The sequence below is a fragment of the Herpailurus yagouaroundi genome, unplaced genomic scaffold (assembly GCF_014898765.1).
Source record: "Herpailurus yagouaroundi ecotype Mexico unplaced genomic scaffold, PumYag 247, whole genome shotgun sequence".
Taxonomy (NCBI): domain Eukaryota; kingdom Metazoa; phylum Chordata; class Mammalia; order Carnivora; family Felidae; genus Herpailurus; species Herpailurus yagouaroundi.
Genome location: NW_024412464.1, coordinates 542142 through 567166, shown reverse-complemented (window position 1 = coordinate 567166; position 25025 = coordinate 542142). Strand labels below are relative to the sequence as shown.

The following is a 25025-nucleotide window of genomic DNA, read 5'->3' as shown; positions in this document are numbered from 1 at the left end:
TTCTGAGCTGTCAACACAGACCCAGACGTGGGGCTTGAACTCACAAACCAGGAGATCATGACCTGAGCCGAAGTCGGATGCTTAAGCAACTGAGCCACCCAGGTGCCCCTGTAGATGCTCCTTTAGAAAGAGAAGGTCTGAATCCCAGGCCAAAAAGGTAGGAAGTACAAGGCATGATTACAGCCTAATCGATGGCATTAGCATATTTAAAGATCAAGTCTAGGGGAGGACAATGGGACTCAGAAAGGCAGAATTTGATGGTGTTTATTAAACATAGAGAAACACAGAATCTGGAAATCTGGAGCTGTCTGGTCCCCGGAGAGTCAGCTCCAAGGCTGGGCAAGGCTGGAGAGCAAGGTCTTATCAGGGCCTGGGCAAACCTCCCTGAGGACCCACCAGCTTCCTCTCCTCTGATTCCACCCACAATCTACTGCTGCCGTGACCTTCTAATCAAGAATTCTGTTCCCACAAAGAATTGCCTAGAAGGAGGGACCATGAGGCCTATACATCGGAGCATCAGGTCCACTTGATAATGGTGGTGGTGGTGTTGGTGGTGGTGACGATGATATTATAGCCACTACAGCTAACTTTCACTAAGCCCGTGTCAGGCACTGTTCCAAGCCATTTACAAATATTAACTCATTTAAAACAACCTACAACCCTATGAGGTAAGTCTACCCCCATTCTTAGATGAGAAAATTGAGGCACTGTTAAGTCATTTTTCATGTTTATACAGCTTGTACGTGGAATAGCCAAGACTCGAACTCAGGCTGCCTGACTCAAGAACCTGCCCTAGGCTAGACCACTATGTGTTTAGTTTTTTTTCTTTTTTGAAATGTTCACTTTTGAGAGAGAGAGAGAGAGCACGCGCAAGAGTGCACAAGTGGGGGAGGAGCAGAGAGAGGGAGACACAGAATCTGAAGCAGGCTCCGGGCTCCAAGCTGTCAACCCAGAGCCCAACATGGGGCTCGAACTCACACACCTTGAGATCATGACTTGAACTGAAATCAGACGTTTAACCGACTGAGCCACCCAGGCACCCTGCATTCAATTTTTGTTGAGGACAAAAATTGGCAGTCTGGCTGGTGTGCCCATCCATCTCTTTTGGGATTGGTTGGGGTGAGTCTGGGCCGGATTCAGCGTGACCAGCTCTGCAGCACTAACCTAATGGGGGTTTTGCAAGACTCGGGACTATGTGCTTCACCTAGAAAGTGCCGTCTTGTGTGGTTAAGCCAGTGTGACCAGCTGACTTCCTGGGCAATGCCCCTCCCCACCTCAGAGCCCAACCCTCCAGGCACTTTGAGCTGGGAATCAGGAACCTAAGGAGTAGGCTTACCAGCTATGGACTTTGGACAGGTCACCACCTAGTGTGTGTGCCTCAGTTTCCTCACAAGTAAGCTGTGCATGTTGAACCACGCTAGCCCTTACAGTAACTCCCTTTCTAAGTGAAGAATCAGGTGGAACCACGAACGCGCTGGTTCTTGCATAATATAAGAAGTGAGTAGATGGGAGGAGGTGGGTGGGCCCAACAGGGCACAGAATCCAGGGCAGTTAGGTTCAGAGTTCGTGTCAAAGCTTATTCACCGCCACTGTGGGACCGTGCTCCTCCACCCAGGAGTCCTCGGGGCTTGCTCTGAGAGGACTTGGCCAGGCGCTGCAGGCTGAGGCTTTGCTGGGTGGCCCCGCCTCTCTCTTCAGCTCCCCCGTGGATGCGGGAAGGGTTAGAAGTCAAAAAGTCTGTCCAACTGGAAGGGCTGGAGAGGAAAGTTTAAGGGGCTGGAGGAGGCGGGAACGGCTTCCCAGAGCTAGGAGCTGCGTAGGGAGCTAGAGAGCCAAGGCCAGATGAAGACCCAGAGGTCTGGAGGGGCGGCTGACCTCTCCCCCCGAGGCTTCGGCCGACAGGGGGCGCTGTGACCTCCTCCGCGCCCTGCTAGCTGGATTCCTAGCAGCTTTCCGCTGCTGTAGTGTAATGCGCGCTTGTCTTTCCCCTCCACGGTGCTCAGGTGCCCTCTGGTCCCGCGGAGCACCGCCGTCTCCCTTCCTCTTAGGGGTCCCGGGTTCAGCCCCTTGCCTGGAACAAACTGGGCAGGGGCTTAGTCTGTGGAATGAATGGATGAAGGAACGAATGAATGAAAATGAACGAATGAATGAATGAAAAGGATTCGTCCCACAGAGCTCCGCGTCTCCGCGCGCCCCCGACATGTGGATGCCAAAGGTGCCGGGGGTCGGATGCGACGCCCGCGCCCTGCTGAAGTGGGGGCGGCGGGGACCTTCTGGCCAGCTGGCTGCAGGGCGGGAACTGCCCAAACGCAGTTCCCAGCTTCACCCGGTTTCCGCGGCGCCCCTGCTCATTCGGGGCTGCCTTACTCCCCGGTCTCCAACAGCCTCGCTCTCATAGATTCACCCGGGCTCCGCCAGACCCCCCACACTCCCTGGACTCCCCAGGTCCCCACCTCTAGCCAGGCGGGAGGCGGGAGACTGCCACCTCTCCCGCCCCCGCAGGCCACCCCCCCCCCCCGCCTCCATCCCAGGCTGCGGCGGCCGCCACCGCTGCCAGCGCGTCCCGCCGACTGCCGCAAACCTGGGCTCAGGGAAAGGGGGTCAGCGCGGCGAGGGCGCGGGGAGCAGGTCCGGGAGGGGAGGGGAGGGGAGGGCGCGGAGGAGGCGAAGGGGGAGCGCGCCGAGGGGCGAGGCGCGGAGGAGGGACCGAAGGGGAGGGGAGAGGCGGGGGAGAGAGAGGGGAGGGGACACTAGGCGAGGGGGCGGGGAGCCGAGGCGGGGAGCTGCGCGGACCGAAGGGGAGGCGGCGGGGACGCCGGGCGGCTGCGGGTCCGGCTGAGTCGGGAAGCGGCGGCCGGACCAGCCCGGGCCGGGGAGAGCGGGAGCCCGCGGGGCCGGGCTGGGCTGCGTGGCCGGGGAGCGCGGAGCCGGGCACCTCGGCGCCGGGCAGCGACACGGGAACCCGGCCGCCCAGCCCGCGCCGCCCCAGCCCTCAACCGCCGGCCGGCCCCTCTGGGATGTCCCAGGGACCCAGGCGTCCGGGACGGTGACCGAGCGAGCCCGAGGATGGGACGGCGCCCGCAGCTCCGGCTCGTCAAGGTAAGAGCGAGCGGGTCAGCCCTGGAGAGCAGGCGTCCCCAGCCCCCGGACCGGCGCGGGGCGCGGGTGGGCTGTGGGTGTGATGGGGGTCACCGGGGAAGGCTGTGCACACACAGGTCCCTCTCGCTGGACCTCTGGAGCCGGCGTGGCGGGGGCGGGGAGGACTCAAGTGAAAAAAGACATCATTGTGGCGAAGCTGCGGGGCTGTTGGCGGAGGAGGGGGTCCGCCCACCCGGGCAACCAGCTCTGTGCGGAGAATCGCTTTAGGCTCTGGGAGTGAAACTTGGTTCCATCTCCCACCCTCCCATGCAGACCCCGACCCCGGGTCGGGAGGCTCCGGAGATGGGTTCCTCGCGGACCCCAGCACGCTCTCAGCAGCCTCCCCCCCCCCCCTCTCCGCACGCCCCCGCCCTGGTTCTTGGGAGCTCCTTCCTGCCCCTTCCCCTGCTCGTTAAGCTGCGAGTCTGGGGAGATAAATGTCCCCCGTGTCTCCCGGCCTTTGATCAATATCGCAGTCTCCGGGGAGGAGACAGTGCATCCGGCTGCGGTTACAGTTGCTGCGCGGCGGCGGGCCGGCGGGAGCACCTCGCTCGCTCCCCGAGCCTTTGCACTCGGGGTCCCTGCGCCGTGCGGCTGGCGGCTCCTGCTTCTCCCGCTCCGGCCCTGGCGATGCGATTCCGGCGCCCGGAGTTTAGAAAAGTCGTCCGATAGCATGACCAGCGTTTGCCGGCTCCTGTTCGGGGGCGACGGGGCTGCCCGAGGGCGGCGTAGGCCGGGGAAAGGCTGGGGGTGTCGTCAGGCCGGCCCGCGGGTAGTGACAGCCGCCACTTCAGTGCCCAGGGCTTCCCAAAGCGGTTCGGCTCGCCGGGTGTAGGCGCGTAAGCAGCCGCCGGAGGGAGAGGTGGGTGGGCCTCGGCACCGCTGCCGGGGAGCCCAGCTCTCGCCGGAGGATCCCGACTCCGCAGGGTCCGTGTGGACGGCCTGGGCTACAAATGCAGACAACACCAGCTTGACTGGGTTCAGAGCATTTAAAAGCGATTACATTGAAAAGAATTGAATGGATTTGGGGGAGGGGTGCGGGTTGACTGAATTTCAGTTTTCTAGCAGTAATTAAACCAACTCTAGGTATACCAGCTCCCAAGTGGTTCCAGTTCAGCCAAATTCTTTAAATGTAACAGCGGCCAGGGCAGAGACGTTACCAGTTACCCAAGCTTCTTCTCCATCCTCTCCCTCCCCTCCCAAATATTTATAAGTTGTTTTTAAAAACTGTTTTAAAAAACCCTCCTCCACCCATTAACTGAGGACCAGCGGTGAACCCAGAGATTATTTTCTGGGTGATCAAGACTGGGGGAGGAAGGTAGGAAGAAAAACACCCAGAGAGGTTGAATAGATGGCATTGAATGGGAATATTTTCCGAAAGGCTAGTGTGTACCCAACCTTGCTCTGAATTCACAAATCATTAAACTGAATTGGATCTTTTAAATGGATTCAGAGAACTGAACTGTAGGTTTGGGGTTTTTTGTGTAGTTTTTGTGTTGCTTTGTTTTTTAAGTTTACGTGGTAATAGCCGAATGTTCTTTCTCCGGCCTTTCTTAGAATCCTGTGTAATTCTCTGCTTAGAATTGTCACGTTTTCCTAAAAGAACAATTTTTTTTTTCTGTTGTTATGTGTGTGTTTTTCTCACTAGATGGTGAGATGTGTATGCCCTTTATGTCTGGCCTAATGAACGCAGTAGGTGTTCAATAAATACCGAATGAGGGAGAGGCAGCGAATGAATGGCCAGCTAATGCTCATTTCAGTCAAATAATTACTTGTTCCTTCTATTTATGTAGCACGTACAACTTGCGGGACATTGTTCTACCTGCTTTGCAAATATTAAGTTACTTAGTCTGCTTAACAGCCCTGGGAAGTAGGGATTATTACTGAGGCACAGAGAGGCTAAGTAGCTTGTTCAAGGTCACACAGCCAGTGAGCGGTGGAACAAAAACTCAAACCTAGGCACTGTTGTTCTAAGGGTTTGTTTTGTTAGCTTTTATCAGCAAATGTTCTAAGCCACTTAAATCTCATCCTAGACCTCTGCCAGATGAGAACCCAGATAGTTCTGTCAGTCTGTAATTATTATATTTTTATTGTTGCTATTTTTTTAAGCAGGCTCCATGCCCAACATGGGGCTAGAATGCACGATCTTGAGATTAAGAGTCGCATGCTCTGGGGGCCTGGGTGGCTCAGTCAGTTGAGTGTCCGACTTCAGCTCAGGTCATGATCTCATGGTTCATGAGTTCGAGCCCCGCGTCTGGCTCTGTGCTGACGCCTCAGAGCCTGGAGCCTGGAGCCTGCTTGGGATTCTGTGTCTCCCTCTTTCTCTGCCCCTCCCCCACTCATGCTCTGTCTCTGTCTCAAAAATAAATAAACATTAAAAAAAAAAAAAAAAAGAGTCGCATGCTCTACCGACTGAGCCAGTTAGGTGCCCCTAGTTCTGTCAGTTTGAATTTAGGGGAATTCATCCAGAATCCAGTTTGGTCCCCAACAAGTCAGCCAGTGTTGGGAAAGGACCACTCTGGGACCCTTATTGTGGGCTGAGCACTGCCCTGGCTACAGAGAACTGGGGGGAGAGTGTGTGGGGAGAGTGTGTGCAGGTGAATGTGTGTGGATGCAAAGGAGGGGACAGGTGAAATATTGTCTCTGCCCCCAGGGGAGAGGGGGATCGAGCACCTCTGGGTTACCCACCCACCAGCTGCAGCTCCTTGCAGGGAGACCCAAGTGTGGCTCTAAGAGGTGGGGTCTGGGAGTGTGAGGGTGAGTTCTTCCTATGTTTTAATGTTTATTTATTTTTGGGAGAGAGAGGAAGGAGAAGGGGCAGTGAGAGGAGGACAGAGGATCCGAAGAGGGTTCTGTGCTGACATCGCGGAGCCCGATGCAGGGCTCGAACCCATAAACCGCAAGATCATGACCTGAGCCGAAGTCAGAGGCTCTACTCACCGAGCTACCCAGGGGCCTCAAAGAGAGTGAGTTCTGAAAAGGCTGCTGGTTTTATTGCTACTGTTCTTGTCTTAAGAGCAATCTCACAACGCAAGACAAAGTCTAGAAACCAGAAGGGACAATTATTACCCCCTCACCCTCCTAACACAGCTACTGCTATCATTTTTGAGATAATCCCTGTAGGCCCTTTCTCAAGTGCAGGTTTGGGCACCGCTGTGGCCATCGGGCACACCCCGTCACTTACTGTGTCACAGCCCAAGTCTGGCCCATCCTATTCTGGAGCCTCCAGAGGGAGCTTGTCAACATCTGCCTGCTGCTTATGAGTGGATATACCTTGGATCCCTGTACTGGCGCACATTTGGATCATTTCCAAATTCTTTCTTTGACGGGTAATCTGGAGCCAGTTTTTGAGGGAGGCATTGGCAGAAGGGCAAACAAGTGAGCCCAGGGCGGGGCCACAGGCTGCCTTGCTGGGTGGGGACAATTGGGCTGGCCACAAACGAGGTGCAAAGGAGGAGAGTGGGGCTGAAAGCCAGGCTAGGACATTTGGATTCGATACGAATCTCTAGGGAGGGGTCTGTCCAGTTCCCAAGGAGGATACAGACCCGTGGAAAAGCAGAGGCTGTGAGGATCAGCCCAAGTGGAAAATCCGTTTCTCACCCTCTCTGACATTTGCTCCTTGGACAGCGTCAGCAGCCAGCGGGGTTCAGCTGCACAGAAGGAGTTTGGAGGGTCCAAGGGACCCTTTGGCAGCATCCCCAGTGCCCATGACGCGTGCTGAACCCATAGACCCGAGCCCTGACCATGGTGTGGCCGGAAGGAAGGCGTTAGGCACAGGGGCTGGTCATGCAGCAGTTACGGGGTGGAAAGACCATCAGCCTGGGATTTGGCAAATCTGACTTCGGTCTCAGTTGTGCCTCTAATCAGCTGTGTGACTTAAGGTAGGTCACCGTCCCTCTCTGAGCCGTGCTTTCCCTGCCTATAAACAGGGGTATTGCACTCGATTCCCGGGTACCTTTCATGTCTCTGTGAAAGATCTGTGTCCAAACACTCCTTAGGGCCATGACCTTACATGGGAAAAGTGGGGTGCAGCAGATTCAGTTCCCAGCTCTGTTCCTCCCCAGCTATGGGACCTTGGTACTTGGTATTTGGGCTCAGTACCCTGTATAAACTTGAGTATCCATCCCTGGCTATGAAATGGAGGCAATACCTAACTCAGAAGGTTGAGGTAAGGGTGAGAGAGTTCCCGCATGGAAACCCCCCGGGGTAGCACCTGGTACAGAGTTTGTTTTCAGAAACAGGTGCAAGGATTGCTTGCATTTCAGATCAAATGGGATCATGCAGGAAAAGCAACTTGGAGGAAGAGCTCTTGGGCGTCGCTCAATACGTAGCATTTTTGCGTCTTTCCCTTTCCACAGCACTGAGCCTCCCAACCCACCGCATAGAGTAGGCATTTCACAAATGTTTGTTGACGGGATGGATGGCGTTTTTGTTGCTCCTTCCGGTTTACCACTGCGCGATCACAGTGGACGCCTTGCTGTTCCCACGAGAGGCAGATGTCGTATCAAAACCACCCTAGCAGAAAAGCCATCTCTGATGCAGAAAAGAGTGGAACCGCCCCTGAAGGACACTATTTTAAAAAGGAAGGAACGGAGGAACGGAGGAAGGGAGACAGCTCGCAACAAATAGCCAATAGAGCACCCCAGTGATTTAGAGGATCCGTTGAGAGTAGAGCCTTGGCTCATGAAACTCTAGCCCCTTTGCTGTGACCGGAGGCGAGCTGGCTGGCAGCAGGTGACCTGGAGCCTTTCTTGTGTCCTCCTCTGTGCAGAGCGGGGTGGGGTGACCTCTCCCAGCTCTGACTCTCCCCTAACCAACGACGGCATCGACAAAAGGAAGCGTGAGTCCATTTTGGAGCTAAGGCCGAGTCTCCGTTTTAGCTACAGGTTTACATTCAAAGAATGAATTTGTTAATTACAAATGACCCCTGTCTGCTTAGATTCTCAGAGTCCCTTGGAACTAACATCACCCAGTCCTTTTTCAGTGCTTGTCTTCAGGCTTGCTCTCGGTCAGCCCTCCCTCACTGCCCCCCAGTGTGGCAGCCAGCATCTTCTTTCACAGGTGGGAACATCCCGTGAAGCAGACGGGGGCTCCAGGCAAGTAAGGTCATCTCTCTGAACCCCAGTTTCTTCATCTGTAAAAAGGGAGAAAAGAGTACCCACTTTATGGGATTAATCACCATGATTTCGTGAGATGTCAGGGGTGAAATTCAGCACAAATGTAGTGTCTGGCATATAGTAAGTGCTTAATAAATATTCACGATAGTAGTCACTTAATAAATCTTGCCAAATTTTATTAATCCAAAGAGGACCATCAAAGGAGGGGCGAGGAAATGGGAGGTGGAGGAAGGAGTGCTTGGCAGTGGAGAATCTTCCCCCTGCCCCAGAGTCCTTTTCGCAGTCCCCCGGGGAGAAGGGACGGGGTCACCTGCTGTCAGCTGAGGGCAAAGGTCAAAGGAAATCGGCTCTCTGAACATCTGACATATGTGAAGGAATTTGATAATAAAAGTAGAGGCATGTGGGGAGGATAATACCAAATGATTAACTCACTGATGCAAACAATGATTTTGAAAACAACTAGCTGGAACCTATTAAGCCACAGATTATTAACCTTTTCAGAGTAAGTGGTGTCTACTTCGGCAAAATGGAGAGAAGACAGGTGGGGAGGACCGGAGGGAGGAAGCTTGGGGAGCGTGGACGTAAGCTTCCTTTTCTGTGAAATGGCCACGTTGAGATGCGTTTCTGGGAGACAGGTCCCGTGTCCACAGAGCTGCCGACTCAAAGGCTCAAGCCAGACGTGTTCTTTGGCAACTGTCCGTGCAGCAGCCGTGAAGCTGTTTCAGGGACAAATGAAGATATTGCGAGTGCCCTTCCTGCCCTATAAACACAGGTGATTTCATGATCCCACCTTGGCCCTGCTGCGGCACCCCCCCCGGGGCGCGGGGGGGGGGGGGCCCCCGTGAGGTGCTTAGAGGAGAGCTTCGTGGGGTAGCCCCCCCTCCACCTTTCCATTGGTTCCCGACCTCCAGCCAATCTGGTGGTGAGCCAGGGCGCCTAGGTCAGAGTCCAGGACAGAAACTGGCCAGACTGGTCCAGCTGCTTCCATAGCTTTGTTCTAGGCTGTCAGACTACAATTTGGAGTGTTCAGAGGTGGTGGGGCTATCCTGAGGCACAGTGGGAGACTTAGGGGACCTGTGGGACAATGTTCTGCCCAGTGTGTTTGGCAGGTACCTGGAGGCGAGTGATGGGCTAGGGCAAAAGATGGCTGCGACATTTCATTTACGGCAGGGACTTTCTCCGCTTTGATCCGTATTTCCCCAGCCTCCTTGGCAGGGTGTGGGAAGGGCTCAGGGGTTTCCAGAGGTGCCAGCCCTGACACTGTGAGGATAGAGCCGGGTGGGGAGAGGAAAGGAGGCCAAGGATGCGGGGCTGGGCTATGCAGCCTGGAGGAGGCAGCTGGGTCCAGAAGGGGGTTGGCTACTCAGGGAGAGGGTCGAGGAGAAAGCTAAGGCACAGTCCTCCGGGGTCCAGGCCTCCTGCACGGGGGGCCCCCAGTCCCACTCACAGAAGCAAAGACCCAGCAGGCCATGGGCCTGCTCAGGATGGACAATTGTATTATTACATAAGATGTGGGCATGCGGACAGACAGCGAGGGAGAGGCAGACAGAGAGACAGAAACTAAAGGTGATGCAGAGGTGAGTACCTCTTGAGCCAGAGGTGCTGGCTCAAGTTGGCGAGAGAGAGAGAGAGAGAGAGAGAGAGAGAGAGAGATCAGGAACAGAAGGGCCTGGAGGACAGAGGAGGGAGGAAGAGAGAAGGAGAGGGAAAGAGGGAGAAAGAGGTGGTAGCACGAAAAAGGACCTGTGTGTCATTTTTGGCCGTTCTGGCTTTGCACTTTCTCCGTAGCGCCCGAGAGAATGTGTGCCCTGCTTTGGAGGCCAGAGATAGCATTTCCCCTCTTCGTTTCTTCCAAGAACTACCACCCCACCCCATCGCTAGCCTTCCCGGGGAGCAGGGATGCTCTGAGGCTGAGGCTCGCCGTGTGGAGGCTGCGGATGAGTGTGCGCAGACAGGAGTGCTCCCCTCCCCCTCACCAGCCTCCCGCTGCCGCCCCCCCCCCCGCCCCCGCCCCCGCGCCCGCTCCCCGGCCCCTGGGCTGAGTTCTCCTCCCCAAGTTCAGAAGGAACACAGCCTGCTGCCTTTGTGGTCCCAACTGATTACACACGCAGTCTGTCTGTCTGTCTATCTTGAGCCACTTTTGCATCATTTGCAATAGCGTGCCCCCACCCGCTACCCCCTCAGATGGTCACACCCCGGCCTGTCTTCTCTAAGCGCAGTCAAACCCGTGAGGTGCGTGGCACCCACCGGCTCGAGGCCAGGGCCAGAGGACTGACTCCCAGAGGAGCAGCCGGGCACCCGGGGGCTGTGGGTTCAGCAGTGGACGGTCACTCTCCGTGGTCACCCCCTGGGCCACACGTGCCTGGCTGGGAGGCTGAGAGGCTGGCCCTTGGACAGAGGCCTGTGTCCTAGGCTTGGCCTGCGCCCCTGCTCTCTCCCCTCTTCCTGCCCTTTCTCTCCACTTCACCCCACTTCTCTTGGCCGGATGCCTCTGTGCCAGGGCTCACACCCATGACCCCATGGGGTCCTCCTGTCCCTCTCTAGAGGTGAAAGAATCAGACGCTCCCAGCAGCCATCGATCCTCTGTCCCTCCGCCTCGGTCACACTGCCCCCTCCCCCCAGCCAGAATACTCATGTCTAACTGCCACCCTGCCTTTGGCCATGCTTCTGCCCCCCAGTCTCTGCACCAATCCTATGTGACACGTCTACCAAAGTCGTCTTGAACTATCCCTACCCCCTCTTCCAGGAAGCCCTCCAGTCGAAGTACATCTCTCACTGGTTGTTCCTGTGCTTCTGCTGGGTCTTCTCCTTCCTCTCGTGCATGGTGGGCTCTCAGACAACAGGGGCCCTCCTCCCACAGATGCTCCACACGTTCACTAGCCAGACCCCACACGGACCCCTGGTCACTCACATCCTCTGAGCCCCTGTTCCCGCCGTAGATTGGGAGCTGTCAGGGCCGGAGGAGTCTCTTAAATTAAAATAAAAACAAAGGTCTCCGGCACCTAGTCCAGTGCTCCACGCACACACGGCGCATCATGGATGTGGAATTTAGGCGAGGGGTCTCCCTGATCCTGCCTCCTGCTGCACGAGTGTCTGTGCTCGCAGAGGTGCTGTAGCGACAGGAGACACAGAAATGACAAGCTAGACAGATTCCTCTGCTTCTGCGTGTGGATTTGTGACTCAATGGCTTATCCAGCCCTACGCTGTCAGTGCCACTTAGTAACATTGAGCAATTCCGGCCCTGCCCGGTGTCCCACCCCGGTCCCCATAGCACTGGGGGCATCTCTCCACATGAGAAAGCAAGGGCATCACTTTACATCATGAGGGTCTGGGCAGGGTCAGTGGGAGACATTGCTAGAGGGAGATTTGGGGCTGGGCTGAGGACAAAGGTGCAAGAAACTTCTCAGAAACTGGGGTCTTCATTTTTTTTTAATATTTATTTATTTTTGAGAGAGAGACAGAGTGTGAGCAGGGGAGGTGCAGAGAGAGAAGGAGACACAGAATCCGAAGCAGGCTCCAGGCTCTGAGCTGTCAGCACAGAGCCCGACGCGGGGCTCAAACCCATGAACCGCGAGATCATGACCTGAGCTGAAGTCTGACGTTTAACCAACTTGAGCCACCCAGGCACCCCCTGCGGTCTTCAGACAGCAGGGCACTTAGGTCCTCAAGCTGGGGCTGGGGAGGAGGCGTGGTGGCGGCCCAGGTCTCCCTCCACATCCCTGCCCTGGTTCTGCTGGTAACGAGGCAGGAACAGCCAGGCAAGACAGACGTGGGCAGAGGACTCGGGAGGAAGGTAGTGGGTCCATTCTTGGCTCCCTCCAGGGGATCCCGTCTCTCAGTCCAGATCCTAACCCCTCCATTCCCTATGGGTGGGGGGCAATCTTTGGTGTTATTCCCTCCAGTTTGCTGGGCCCCGAGAGCTGTGCCATGATGGCTGCAGCCAGGCTGTGAAACGCGAGGCACACGCACACCCCCGAGAAGCGAGCAGCCCCGAGAGGCAGCACTGACCCTAACGCTGAGGCGGTAGGTGCCCACCAGGTGCCACCTCCTGGGCAAGTCCCGCAACCTCGCCAGGCTTGGTCCTCATCTGGACCATGAGCGAAAATAAAAGGAAACGCCTCTGTGCTGAGGGGCCCGTCCCCAACCAGACTCCCTGGGTGAGACCCCCCCCACCCCCACTTCTTCCGGGAAGGCCCCTCACCCCAGCCTCTGCTGCCCTGGATGCTGGCCCCAACCACGGAGCCTCCTCCAGGGGGCCTCCCGGATAAGCCGGCCTCCATCAGCTCTCCTCCAGCTAAGGCAGGGCTTCTCAAACGGGCTCCAGGGAAGGACCACGTGGATTTTTCCAGTCTGTGGCGGACTGGCACCTGGTCATCCTGCAAGTGATGACCGTGCGGCCTGCACCACCCGACTGCCCTGGAGAGGTGGACATCAGAGCTGGTCTAACCCTGTTGTTCAAGGAGATCAGTCTTGTGACGACACGCAGGGATATCACAGCAAGGACAATTCACATCGGGGTTCCTAAATGCTTACTCTCGGGGATAGTCTGCGGCTAGGCACCCATGCGGACCACCGTTTGAGTAGCACTGGTCTCAAGGCCTCCCCTGGAGCCAGAATTTATGGCCTGGAATCCCTGGTTCGCTTTTCATGGGAGCCTGGCGGCCGGCCGGCCTTGCTCCGCATCTGTGCACCTCCTGCCGTCAGGACTCAGCGACAGGGCCAGAGTGGCTCTTTCGGGGGCAGCAGTGGCTGGGGGCCCGAGGCAGCAAGAGCTCGTGGCCAGGAGGGCAGAATCCTTCTGCTTCCTCGGAGCCCTTACCCCTGGCAATTCTGTGCGGGCCCCTTCCTCCTCCTGGTTTTCACTCATCAAGCTGCACCTTGTCACTAAGGTCGGGGGAAGACTCATGACCTTGAGTGGTCGCAGTGCTCTGGGGAGACAAGGGAGGTCCTTCCTCTGTGGTGGGCTCACCCCAGTGCTCACAGAAATCAGCCCCACGTTGGCTCTAGGCCTTGGCCCCGGGTTGCCCAAGATAAGGGAGCCTGAAGTCTCCCTTGCTCCAGGGCCCGGCTCTGCCTCCTGCCTCCGAGATGCCGGCCCTGGGGACAGGTTGCTCCAGAGCCCAGGCTGGGCCAGCCCGGCCTGCCTATTTGGGGGAAGAGGCGGCCACACGATGCCGTCCCTGGGCGGCTCACTTCCCTGCATTGGCTGCACCGCGGGCAGGCACTTCCTGCTTCGGCTTTGCACCTCCCATGCGTACCCCGGCCTGGAGAAGCCGACTGGGCAGCACGAGCAGGGAGGTGAGGGACCTCCTGTCTGCCCAGCTGGCCAGGCACCCCCATTCCCGAAGGACCCCGGCCTCCAGCCTGAGGCCAGGAGTTTCATAAATGACTGGTCCAAGGTCCCCCACGGGGCATTTGCTGGATGGAGTGAGATCAAGGCCTCTTTTTGTCTTACAGACCTGCCTCCCTTGTTCTCCCATTCTTCCCAGGGTCCCCGCCCCCCACCCCCCCCCCCCCCCCCCCAGGTCCCCCCCCCCCCCCCCCCCCGCTCCCAGCTTCCATGATGGGCTGGCAGGTGCATGTTTTCAGATCCGGGAGGACGCTGCAAAACCCTCCAGCCCCCGGTTTCCAAACCTCAGCACTGTTGACATTTGGGGCCAGGCCATTCTTTGCCGTGGGGGCTGCCCCGTGCATTTGAGGGTACAGAGCAGCCTCCCCAGCCTCTAGCCACTAAGCGCCAATAGCACTCCTCCAGCTGTGGCAACCGAAAACGTCTACAGACATGTTTCGTGGGGGACAAAAATTGCCCCCAGCTGAGAACCACTGGGTTAGTTCAGTGACCCTCACTTCTGGTGAATCACTTGGTGAGCATTAAATAATAGACTCCTGAGTTTCCCCTCAGATCTGCTGAACCTGACTTCCTGGGGTGAAGCCTGAGACACAGAATTTTCTACCTCCCAGATGCCAAGGACTGCCTGGAAACCTCGGATTTCATCTAATTTGCTCCTTTTACAGGCAAAGAAACAGACGGGGCCATTTTCTATCTCATGGATGAGTATATAGTTATTCCTAATCGCTGCCGTAAATGACCCTGCTCGATGGGGTTCGGTGGTCAAGGAGTCCCTTGAAACCAGCCCCTCACGGCCTTAGAAGGCAGCTGCTTCTCCAGAAAACCCAGCCTCAAAACCTTTAGCCGTTTTCTAATAGGACCTGATTTCCACACGTCAGATGATTTCACTCTGCCTTCCCGGCCCTCTTCACATCCCTTTTAAGACGCGGCTTCTCAAAGGATATCCCTTTTTTGCCGACCCCGAAATCCTCCTTGCTTTACTCTTGTCGCAGAGCAGGCTGAGCCGAGGAGGACACAGCTGGTAGTGACACCTGTGTTGCCGGTGACTTCACACACTGTCCCCAGCAGCTCAGCTCCGTCTCCCAGAGGAGCAGCTGCCTCTCCCACGCCCTCAGGGGTGGTTTCCCAGTGTCTGGGAGCCACTCACGGCTTCCAAGAGCAAGGGGCCGGATCAGAGCCCCATCCAGGTTCCACTTCTCTCTGAGAACCAAACTTAACCCTTCCTGAGTCCCCTGACAGCGTCTGACTGCCACTGCCAGCTCTTGGGAAGCCAGGCTGTGGCCCCGAGCCAGAGATCAAGAGGCAAAGGAAACCTATACCTCTTCTTCTGGAGGATCTATGCTGGGGGGAGGGGTGGGGAGTAGGGAAGGAGGCAGGACGGTCAGGGAAACAGGCTGTCCTGGCCAGGGGTCCAATCCTGGCACGGAACACGGCTCCTATCCCAGGCCCTCCGCTCACTGTGGTAAACAACCTTGAGCAAGTTACCAACTGTGCATGCCTCAGTTTGTCATCTGTGCAGTGGGAAGAGAATAAAGGCTCCACCTCTTGGGGTCCAGAAGGATTAAAAGAGAGAAATGAGAGTCTGGCACCGTGCAAGCCTTCAGTAAAAGCTAGCGATTAGAGGAAAGGAAGAAGGAAGAAAGGGAGTAGGGAGGGAGATGGAAGGAAGGAGGGAAGGAGGGAAGGAAGGAAGGAGGGAAGGAAGGAAGGAAAGAAGGAGGGAAGGAAGGAGGGAAGGAAGGAAGGAAGGGAAATGGAGACTCGTGAAGACTAAGAGAGCTGGGGAGGTTGAGACCAGGACAGAGAGGGGACGGTGGGTGGGAGGGGGCCGGGAGGATGAGAGGCATGAGCTGTGGGAAAATACTAATGAGTGGATCTAAGGGGGAATCCTACCAAGAGAGGGTGAGAACGAAGGCAGAAGCAGCAGAAAAGGAGAGCAGACCGGGATGGGACCCGTGCCGTGTTCCGGGCACCGCCGCCCCCCCACCTCCCTTCCCTGTGCCCAGCGAATCCCCACCACACGCGTTCACAGGTGGATGCTGGCGGCTAGGAACAGAGCACCGGTGCAAAGTGGGTGCGCCTGCCCTGGGTGGCCCCGGGGGACCAGTCCGGGAACTTCCGGACAGGAGGGCCAAGTCAGGAAGGAAGCCACTTGCACCAAGTCAATAATGGTTCTCATAACCGATCGTTAACGGCTTACCATGTGTTCGGCCCCAGGCTGTTTTAAATGCACCCTGTTGTTGAATCTCTTCAAGAGCTTTAGGGTGTAACTATTTCATCCTTCTTAGCCCCATTCATAGATGGGGAAACTGAGGCTCAGAGAAGTTAAGTCACCCAAGGTCACACAGGAAGGAAGGGGCAGATAAAAGATTCCCATGTGGAATTTTCTGGCGCTGGAGTTGGAGATCTGATTTCTACTCTCCCGTATGTCCTGAAGGCGGAGCATATTCGGACCTGGAAAGGAATGTAGGGAACACACCGCCCTCCTCATTTGACAGATGAGGAAACCGAGGCAGGAAAGGGGGCAGGGGAATGACTTGTCCATGGAACAAGTTCGCCAGAGTCAGAACAGGATCTCAGCCCTGCACTGCCCACCCCAAAATGTTTTTGCCTTCAGAGCACCCCTCTAAGGAACTAAGAGCTGAGCGTCCAAGAGAGAGCTCCTCGCGGCTAGAGGAAAAGATGCTGGCGAACGGGAAATAGGAAATGTCCTGGTGGGGATAATTACAGGACCTCGTGGTCAAAGGAGACAGAGTAAAAACCCACCTGTTCATTCATTCAGTCAGTCAGTCAGTCATTTATTCATTCAATGCATAGTGGGACCTACTCTGTGCCAGGCCCCGCCGTGGGTACAAAGTCAGCCAAACAGAGACCCTGCCCTCAGGGTGCTTATAATCCAATACCTGGAATCTTTGGAAGGGTCTGTGTACATCCAGAGCTGGGGTCTTGTAGGTCCTTGCTGCCTCTGGGGTGGGTGAAGCAGGCACCCAGTGCTTTCGGCTGTGCTGAGAGAAGCAGCAAGGGGAGGGGGCAGGGCATACCTTGAGCCCAGGACCCCAGGGAGAAGGCGTGGGGGCGAGGAACACCCCAGAAATCCCCCCTCCCTGATCTGTAGGCAGGAGATTTTCCTTTCCATTTTTTCCTCTCTGCACAACAGCAATTTCAGTTAATTAAATGTAACAATAAATTATTTCTCATCTGCCTAAAATAATCTTTCCCAACCCACCCACTTTTGGGGAAACACACAGGCTCTTTGCCTTGAGGTGGGGACAGGCTGTGGCTGTTACAAAAAGAGGCTGTCGTGGGAGGACCTGGCCGGGGCAGGATGGGGAGCGGAGGCTGCTGAGGGGGCAAAGGCCCTGGGCAGTCACGAGGGCCGAGAAAGGGCACGTGGCCTCACTGTCCTTTGTTCCAAGTCTATTTTTACCCCGGCTGGTGTCCAGAGCACCTCTGCGTGGATCAGAAAATGCACCCCGGAGGGTCTCAGTTCTGCTCGTGCACAGCCTGCAATTCTAGCTCCCGGTGATCCCTCTGTTTGGCACCTCTGTGCAGGGCGGAAACCACAATTGCACGTGGGCCCTGCCTCTCCCCACCACCATCACTCTGTGTCTATAGATCTATGCCCTGTAGGCACAGACCTGCCTCTGAAGAGTTGCCTGGGCATATGTTTTGCTTCTACAAACCAGATCCCAGTTTTTAAATGCAACAGGGGAGCTAGCTTTTTAAAGGAATCCTGATTTATGACCTTCCTCTTTTTCACATTTAGATTTTCTTCTCTTGGCTTTACTTAAAACAGGCAGCACCTTGCAAACCAGATACCTGATAAGAGGCTAATATCTAAAAAAAGATAAGGAATGTGTCCAACTCACTAGCAAAAAAAAAAAAAAAAAAAAAAAAAACCAAAGAACAAAAAACAAAACAAAACAAAACAAACAAACACAAATAATCCAATTAAAAATGGACAAAGGACCTGAATAGGCATTTTTCCAAAGAAGGTATTGAAATGGCCAGCAGGTGCATGAAAAGGTGCTCACTCATCATCAGGGAAATGCTAATCAAAACCACAGCGAGGTATCGCCTTCTAGAATAAGTACGGATGCGGAGGGCAAGGAACCTCCATACACTGTCGCTGGGAATGTAAATTGGGTCCGCCGCTGTGGAAAACAGTATGGAAGTTCCTCAAAAAATTAAAAATAGAGCTTTTGTATGAGCCAAGAATTCCACTTTCTGGATGCATATCTAAAGGAAATGAAATCATTATCTCTAAGATCTGTGCCCCCCCCCCCCATGCTCATGGCAGCATTATTTACAATAGTGGAGACGTGGAAACAGCCTAAGTGTCCATTGAATGAATGGATAAAGACATTATCATCTATACATATATAGAGAGAGAGGCTTGTGTTAGTTCAACTCTCTCCATAATCAAGGAAGATTCTGAGGCCCAGAATGACCGAATTATGGACTCGGTCCATGGACACACGCAGAGAACTTAAAGTTTCAGAAGTGATCTCTCTCTCTGTTTTCCCCATGTGGCCCACCTCCCTGGGTACAGGTAGGAAAGACCGCATGGCCTAGAGGCCCAGGTGACTCACCCAAAGTCACAAAATCAGTGGCAGGACTGGGCTCAGAACTCAGCAGAAGCAGGAGGGATCCTATGGAGGGATCACTCTGGAATATGGCTATGGCTTTGTCCCTGGCCCCTAAAAGAGGTTTTCCTGGGGGCCGTCCCAAGCCCAGCATCAGAGGTAGTCATGAGGGTGGCAGGGTGGGGGGGGGGGGAGGCAGGCCCTTCTCCTTGCTTTTCATGAACTCCTGGGTGGTGGGGGCAACCCCCCCGCACCTCCAGGCCACCCCTCTTCTCCCTCCAGTGGCCCTTCCGGACCCTCCCTAAAAGGTTAATCACCCAATCATCCCATCAAAGGAAATTGCACTTTTGTGCCTTAAAGAGCGAATTGAGCTTCGGCAGCATAGTTATTTATGGTCTCTAATAAGCATTTCTGGGTGTGATTAACCTTTATGCCAGAGTCACACTGGGAATTGGGATGGCAGCTTCAATTCCAGCCACTGCGCTGGCCTGGGGGTGGGACACGGGCAGCAGCTGTCAGACTCCCACCCCCCACCCTCCCTCTCTGAGAGCCCCTGCACCCTTCCCTCTCCTCTGCCCATCCCTTCTTTCCATGCCCTGCCCTGATCTGGGCCATCCGCCTTCCTCCAGCTACTACCCGCTTGAAAATCAGACCCAGGTGGCCTGCCCCCTGGATCCTGGCCCCCACCCAGCTGCTAAAAACAGCTCTAGGACCTTGCGTTCTACCATAAACCCCTATAAAACAGAGAGCATGAGACCTGCCCCGCATGCTTTCCTTGGAACAGTGCCCCTTCCTCGGGGCATTGTTCCAGTTCCCTTGGAACAGGGACCCACTGGGTCCTTGGACAGTCATGCTGTAAATCCAGCGGCCACGCACCCTTGGCCTTCTCAGATTTAATGTCCAAGGTTTGGCTCCTTGGTGAGTGGAGGAATTTGTCACTGAGGCGCAGGTTTTATTTGGGGCCTTGGAGCTGCCGGGCTTCTGTACAGAAGCGAGGCATCACCTAGTGAGTGAGCCTAGCACTCCACCAGCTGCAGGTTCCTGGTGCCATTTTTGGTTTTCTCTACCACCTGTCGGGAAATAGTAAACCTCCTAAAGTCCTAAACACTCGGCTTGTCAGAAATGGTTCTGAAAGGAGAGCCAGCAGCTAGAGTTAATGACCGAGGGGAGAAGCTAGCAGAGCGGCCCCAGAAAGTGGCGGTCCTAGGCCAAAATCACTTTTGGTCCCATTTGGTGGAGGGCTGGGCCTCTGATGTGACCTCACCCACCGTAAGCTCTGGCTATGTATTTTGGGTGGCAGACCTCCCTGAGCAGGGGAGGGATCTCTGTGCCCTCTCTGGGAAAATGGCTGTCAAGACCCACAACACAGTGCATTTAATTACAGGGTTTCACAACTCCTTGTGTTGCTCGTGGACCCCAGATTAAGAACTCACAGCCTTAGGGGCGCCTGGGTGCTCAGTCAGCTAAGCCTCCAACTCTCGACTGTGGCTCAGGTCATGATCTCGCGGCTTGTGGGTTCGAGCCCCGCGTTAGGCTCTGTGCTGACAGCTCAGAGCCTGGAGCCTGCTTCGGATTCTGGGTCTCCCTCTCTCTCTGCCCCTCCCCTGCTTGCACATGCTCTCTCTCTCTCTCTCTCTCTCTCAAAAATAAATAAATAAATAAATAAAAGTTAAGAAACAAAAGGGGCGCCTGGGTGGCTCAGTCGGTTGAGCGTCGGACTTCGGCTCAGGTCATGATCTCGCAGTCTGTGAGTTCGAGCCCCGCGTCAGGCTCTGTGCTGACAGCTCAAAGCCTGGAGCCTCCTTTAGATTCTGCGCCTCCTTCTCCCTCTGCCCCCCACCCCTCCACTCTCTGTCTCTGTCTCTGTCTCTCAAAAATAAAGAAACATTAAAAAAAATTTAAAAGAAAAGAACACACAGCCTTGGAAGGAAACAAACAGTATCCTGGAAATTCTGGGGGCCTGTTCCTCTCATGCAATAATTACTTGTGGATGGAGCTAGAAATCTGGTGAATGTTGAAGAGGAGATCAATGTGTGTGTGTGGGGGGGGGGAGAAATACACAGGAAAACTCTGGAAGTGTTCATGGAAGTGGGTTGAGGAATGAGCTAGAAGCCTTTACAGACCCTTCCTCAGAGAAAAACGTGGCACAGGCACCGATTCTGTACAGAGCCGACCTTTCCCGAGAGGAGAGGGTGATTCAGGAATTTTAAGAAGCGTTTTTTTCTTTGCATGGTGCAAACCCTGTTGGTAGAAAATGCCTTTGGGAGCCATCACCTGTGAGGAAATGGAAGGACTGGGGTTACAGGCAGCCAGCCAAGGACAGGCTAGCCCTTTGTCCTTTGCACGGCATGTGGTCTGGTTTCGTGATGAATCTGGATTCACTCTGCTCCTCCGTGAACCCTAGGACATAAAGGTGCTAAGCTAAGGCCTTCCTGCCTATGTATTTGCCGTTAATCAGAACCCAGGGGAGTAAGTGCTTTGGAGCGTGGTGATTCCGGGCATTGAGGACCAGCCAGAGGTTCGTGACCGTGGTGAGCACCTGGGTTCAGCGCATGCGCAGGGGGACATGGGCACATCGACAGGGGACTGAGTTGCTTTGCTTTGGAGTGCTGGGGAAGGAGCTGCCACGGGGAGGGCTCCGGAACTGGCTTTCCGGGACTGCGGGGCTCACCAGGTGAGGCGGTGGGCCAGGAGGGGGGGTGCGCGGGCCAAGAAATGCAGGGTCAAAGGTGCGTGGACAGTAGCGGGATCCCGCGGCTGGGCAGGGACAAGTGATTCAATGTGGCTAGAACACGGTGTACTTTCGAGGGGGGTCTGAAAGACCACGGCACGAGCACAAAGCACGGCTTCAGGATTAGAAGGACTATAGCGGAATGTCTGGTGGCAGGGCTGCTACTTTCAAATAGGGCGTTTCCAGTTTCTTTAAGTGGCCTGCGACTGGGGCCTCACTTCCATTGTGTGTGTGTGTGTGTGTGTGTGTGTGTGTGTGTGTGTTGGAGGTGGAGACAGAAAGAGAGAGAGAGAGAGAGAGAGCGCTGGGTCCCTGCTGCCTGTGCTGAGCTGAGGACAGGGTTCGTCAGTGAGGACACTGCTGTTTGCGTAGCTAGCGAGAGCCGCTGGCTGGCCTAGTGGCTCCCTCCTCTCTCTCTCTCCTTCTGCGTTTTCATTTGGAAAACGAGGGTGAAGCTAGTTCCCCATCTCTCTGGGGACTGCGAAGTTTAATTACTGATTAATAAGGTGTTGGAAGTTCCTTGGGGCCAGACAGATGAATGGGTTTGTTCTAATCACTCCCAAGTCCTAAGAGCCAGTTAACTGAGCGTCCCGAGTGCTGGGCACAGACTGGGGGCGGGGGGGTACAGGGCTGGGGGTGTGCTTGTTAGCCTGGAGCTTGGCCCAGCAAGAACAGAAAGACCCCCGCGATGTGACGGAGTGTGACAGGAGTCCAGCAAGGGACTGGAACAAACAAGGCTCACTAAGGACACAGCGATGAGGGGACATGTGGGTGAACCATTAGGCCAAGAGGGGGCTTCCTGCAGGAGGTTGGGGGCAGGACAGACTCCAACCAGAAGTGGGGAGCATTCGATTCCACGTTGGGATGGAAGGTAGGAGTGAAGGGAGCAGAGCCCGCCTCTATCATGAGACGGGAGTGGGGAGGAGCAGGTCCCGGGGCAGGTGGGTGGCACTAATGGGGGGGCAGTGTGGGAGCGGATATTCATGGCTAGTGAGTAGGGAAGGCTCGCTTCTGGGAAAGGGCAGGTCAGGTTGCTTCTGAGGACTGGGGGAAGGTCCTGAGGTTCGAAAGGGTGAGTGGGGAGGAGTCCAAGGGAAGGGAAGATATACAACACGGGGAGGGATGGGATAGGGGGTGTCCAGCTTGGGGAGCTCAGGGCAGGGCCGGGACTTGGGTGAGGCGAAGGAGTCATTCTCCCCAAGCACAAAATGTAAGGGTGTCCAAAATCTCATAATCATGATAAACAATATTTTAATATTATCACTGATTTTCCCTTTTACCCCAAGCTCCAATATGCCCAGACTGTTACTGAGTTTGTCTTTTGAAAAAAGTTTTTGAGGGGCGCCTGGGTGGGTCAGTCGGTTAAGCATCCAACTCTTGATTTGGGCTCAGGTCATGATCTCACGGTCGTGAGATCAAGCCCCGTGTCAGACTCCATGCTGAGTGTGGAGCCTGTGTGAGACTCTCTCCCCCCTTCCCACCCCTCCCCCTCTCATTCTCTCTCAAAATAAATGAATAAACATTGAAAGAAATTTAAAAAGGCAGACAGAGCTTTGCTGGACCTCAGCACCCACGTCCAACAGATGGAAGGAGGAGGCTGGTTACAATGCCCGCCCCCCGCCCCCAGCCCTCAATGTGCTTCTTAATACCCTTGAAAATCAAGTCCCAGGAGAGACAACTGTCTTGCCACTAACCTATGACTCAATAACAATCAACGTGACCTGTTGAGTGCCTGTTGTAGACCTGAAACACAGTGTAATGTCAGCACATTTGAATGCAGTGAACAGAGGACTTCTCTATACACACTGCCTCATGGGAACCTGGGAGGGAGGGCCATTTACAGGTGAGGAAACCGAGGCCCAGAGAGGCCAAGTAACCTGCCCCTGGCAACACAGGGCTGGATGCCATGTCTCTTTTGATTCTAAATCCATGGGAGGGTGGTGGCCTCAAAGGGGACGCAATGATGGTGGGAAGGTGCTAGTTGAAGGGGCAGCCCTCCTGGTGTGGGGCCCATGCCACTCTCCTCCCAAGTGACCTAAATTCTGGAATCAGAGTGACAGGGAGCCCCCGGGGAGGATAAGGAGCAAAAGTTCTCCCTGGAATAAGGCAGGCCCCCTTTCCAGACACAAGTACCCCTTCACTCAGTTTCCTCATCTGCAAACGGGGACAGCCATGCCGGCCCCAGGGAGAGTTAAGTACCATGGCAGATGTAAAAGGGCTCCGTGAACCTGGAGGCACAATTTGTAGTGACTGGTAATTAGCTGGGTGGGTATGAGAGCCTGAAGCAGCTCGTTAAACTGGGCCCCACCGCCTGCAGCCCGGGAGGAAGGCCGGCAGGTGCACTATTAAAGAATATCTGTGAGCCCCCGAGTGCTCAGCAGGCGGGTGAGTGTGTGAGTGTGTGTGTGTGTGTGTGTGTGTGTGTGTGTGTGTGTTGGGACACAGTTGGGTCACCCTTGGGATCCCATGGGGATGGAGGTGGCTGCCCCGGGCACAGCCTCAGTGAATGTCAGGGAGAAGGTTCACCATTGTCCTGGGAACTTGGGCTCCCGCTCTTGTTACCAGCCTCCCTTCCAAGCCCTTCCAGGCACAGATGACATGGGGGCAGGGGGAGGGCAAGGTGGGATGGGGTGTCTGGGAAGAGACATGCAGGAGACAGAAGCGAGGGGAAGCAGGAAGCTCACGGCACGGTCTCACCCTGTCCCTCGTCTCCCTGTGTCCACAGGCCCTTCTCCTCCTGGGGCTGAACGCCATCACCGCCTCCTTCCAGGACCAGCCCTGCGAGAGCCTGTCCCTGGCCAGCAATATCTCCGGTGAGTCCCCCTCCCCTGATCCTGCAAGATCCCAGGTCACCACAGCCCCCCACCCCCTCCCCGCCCCCGGGTCCCCCAGGGCCTGCACACAGAGCCATGCCCTAAGGCAGGGGCAGCAGAGGGATTTCCTCTCCAGAGCTGCCCGCAATTTGTCAGGTCTCCGCAGAGCACTGTGGGAGGAGCGTGCTAAAGTTGGCGTCAGTAGGGTGGGAAGGAGAGCTGCGGTGAGATCACAGCATCTACCATGGGCACAGGAGGGTCCTGTGGCAAGTGCGCCACGCGGTTATCTCCCCGGCTCTGGGGTGGGCCACAGGGGAAGTCGCCCCAGCCCTCGCCGTGAGAACCAACAGAGCGGAGGGCTGGGCGGTGACTCAGGCACCCGCGAGGAAGTCAAGGCTGCTCTTCTGTGCTGCTAAAAATGCCCAAAGCGCAATACTGTAGGGTGCTAGCTACACGCCAGGTACTGTTGGAGGCGTTTGAGATACATTACCCCCATTCTCACTTACACCTAAGGAAACTGAGGCTCAGAGAAAAACGAGTAAGTCCCAGAGCCAGGATTTGAGCCTAGGCGGCCTGGCTCCCAGATACACTTTTTAACCCCGTGCTCTATGCCTCCTCAGTAGAAACTACTGCATAATTGCAGATATTACTAATGACTTGTATACACACACCATTGACAAAGCCCTTTGGGATGATTATCTTACTTCTCACAAGAGTTTAAGACTCGGCATTTGTACAGGTGAGGAGACTGACGCACGGGAGAGCCAGGTCTTTGGTTTCTGAGGCCACGTCTTTGCCAGCTTCGGGTGTGGGCCCCTCACCCTCACCCCGGCCACTCTAACCAGGGTCCTGGGGGTGCTGCTGCCCACGAAGGTGAGGGGGGCCCCTGCACCCGAGGGTCTTTGGGAGGCTCGCTGTTCTTTGGTGACTCCGTTTCCTCTTCGGGTCTCCCCTTGATTCAACCCAACTCATTAATTGAGTAGCTACTGTGTCCCGGGCCCCATGCAAGGCATGAGAGGTACAAAAAGGGGCTCACAGTCTGGTCTGGGAGTCAGGCCCACATCACATGTGCTATGGAGCAAAACGCAAGGGGCATGCTGACGGGGAGGTGGACGCTGTGCACCAGCCGGGAAGCAGAAGGCATTGGTTTCCGATCCTGGGCCTGCGGGGAGAGGAGGCTTCCACACCTTGGAGCGGCTGCCTCCTGGCCTGCTGGTCTTTTACTGTGGGGGGAGCCTGGGGAGGGGAGAGGAAGAGCACTGGGCTTGGAGAAGGCTAACTGGGTCCATG

General features: G+C 55.6%; 1 protein-coding gene across 3 annotated transcripts in view; it reads left to right on the top strand.

The window, feature by feature from the left end:
- The first annotated feature begins 2922 nt into the window (after positions 1-2922).
- CRHR1 (corticotropin releasing hormone receptor 1) overlaps positions 2923-25025 on the top strand; it is a 45672-nt gene continuing 23569 nt past the window's right edge. For 2 of the 3 annotated variants that reach the window (XM_040460042.1, XM_040460044.1), the window contains exons 1-2: positions 2923-3099; positions 23648-23735. In XM_040460042.1, coding sequence (XP_040315976.1) covers positions 3067-3099; positions 23648-23735 — 121 coding nt within the window. In that variant the 5' untranslated portion in view covers positions 2923-3066. The remainder of the gene's footprint in view (positions 3100-23647; positions 23736-25025) is intronic. The other variant, XM_040460043.1, reaches the window with a different exon arrangement.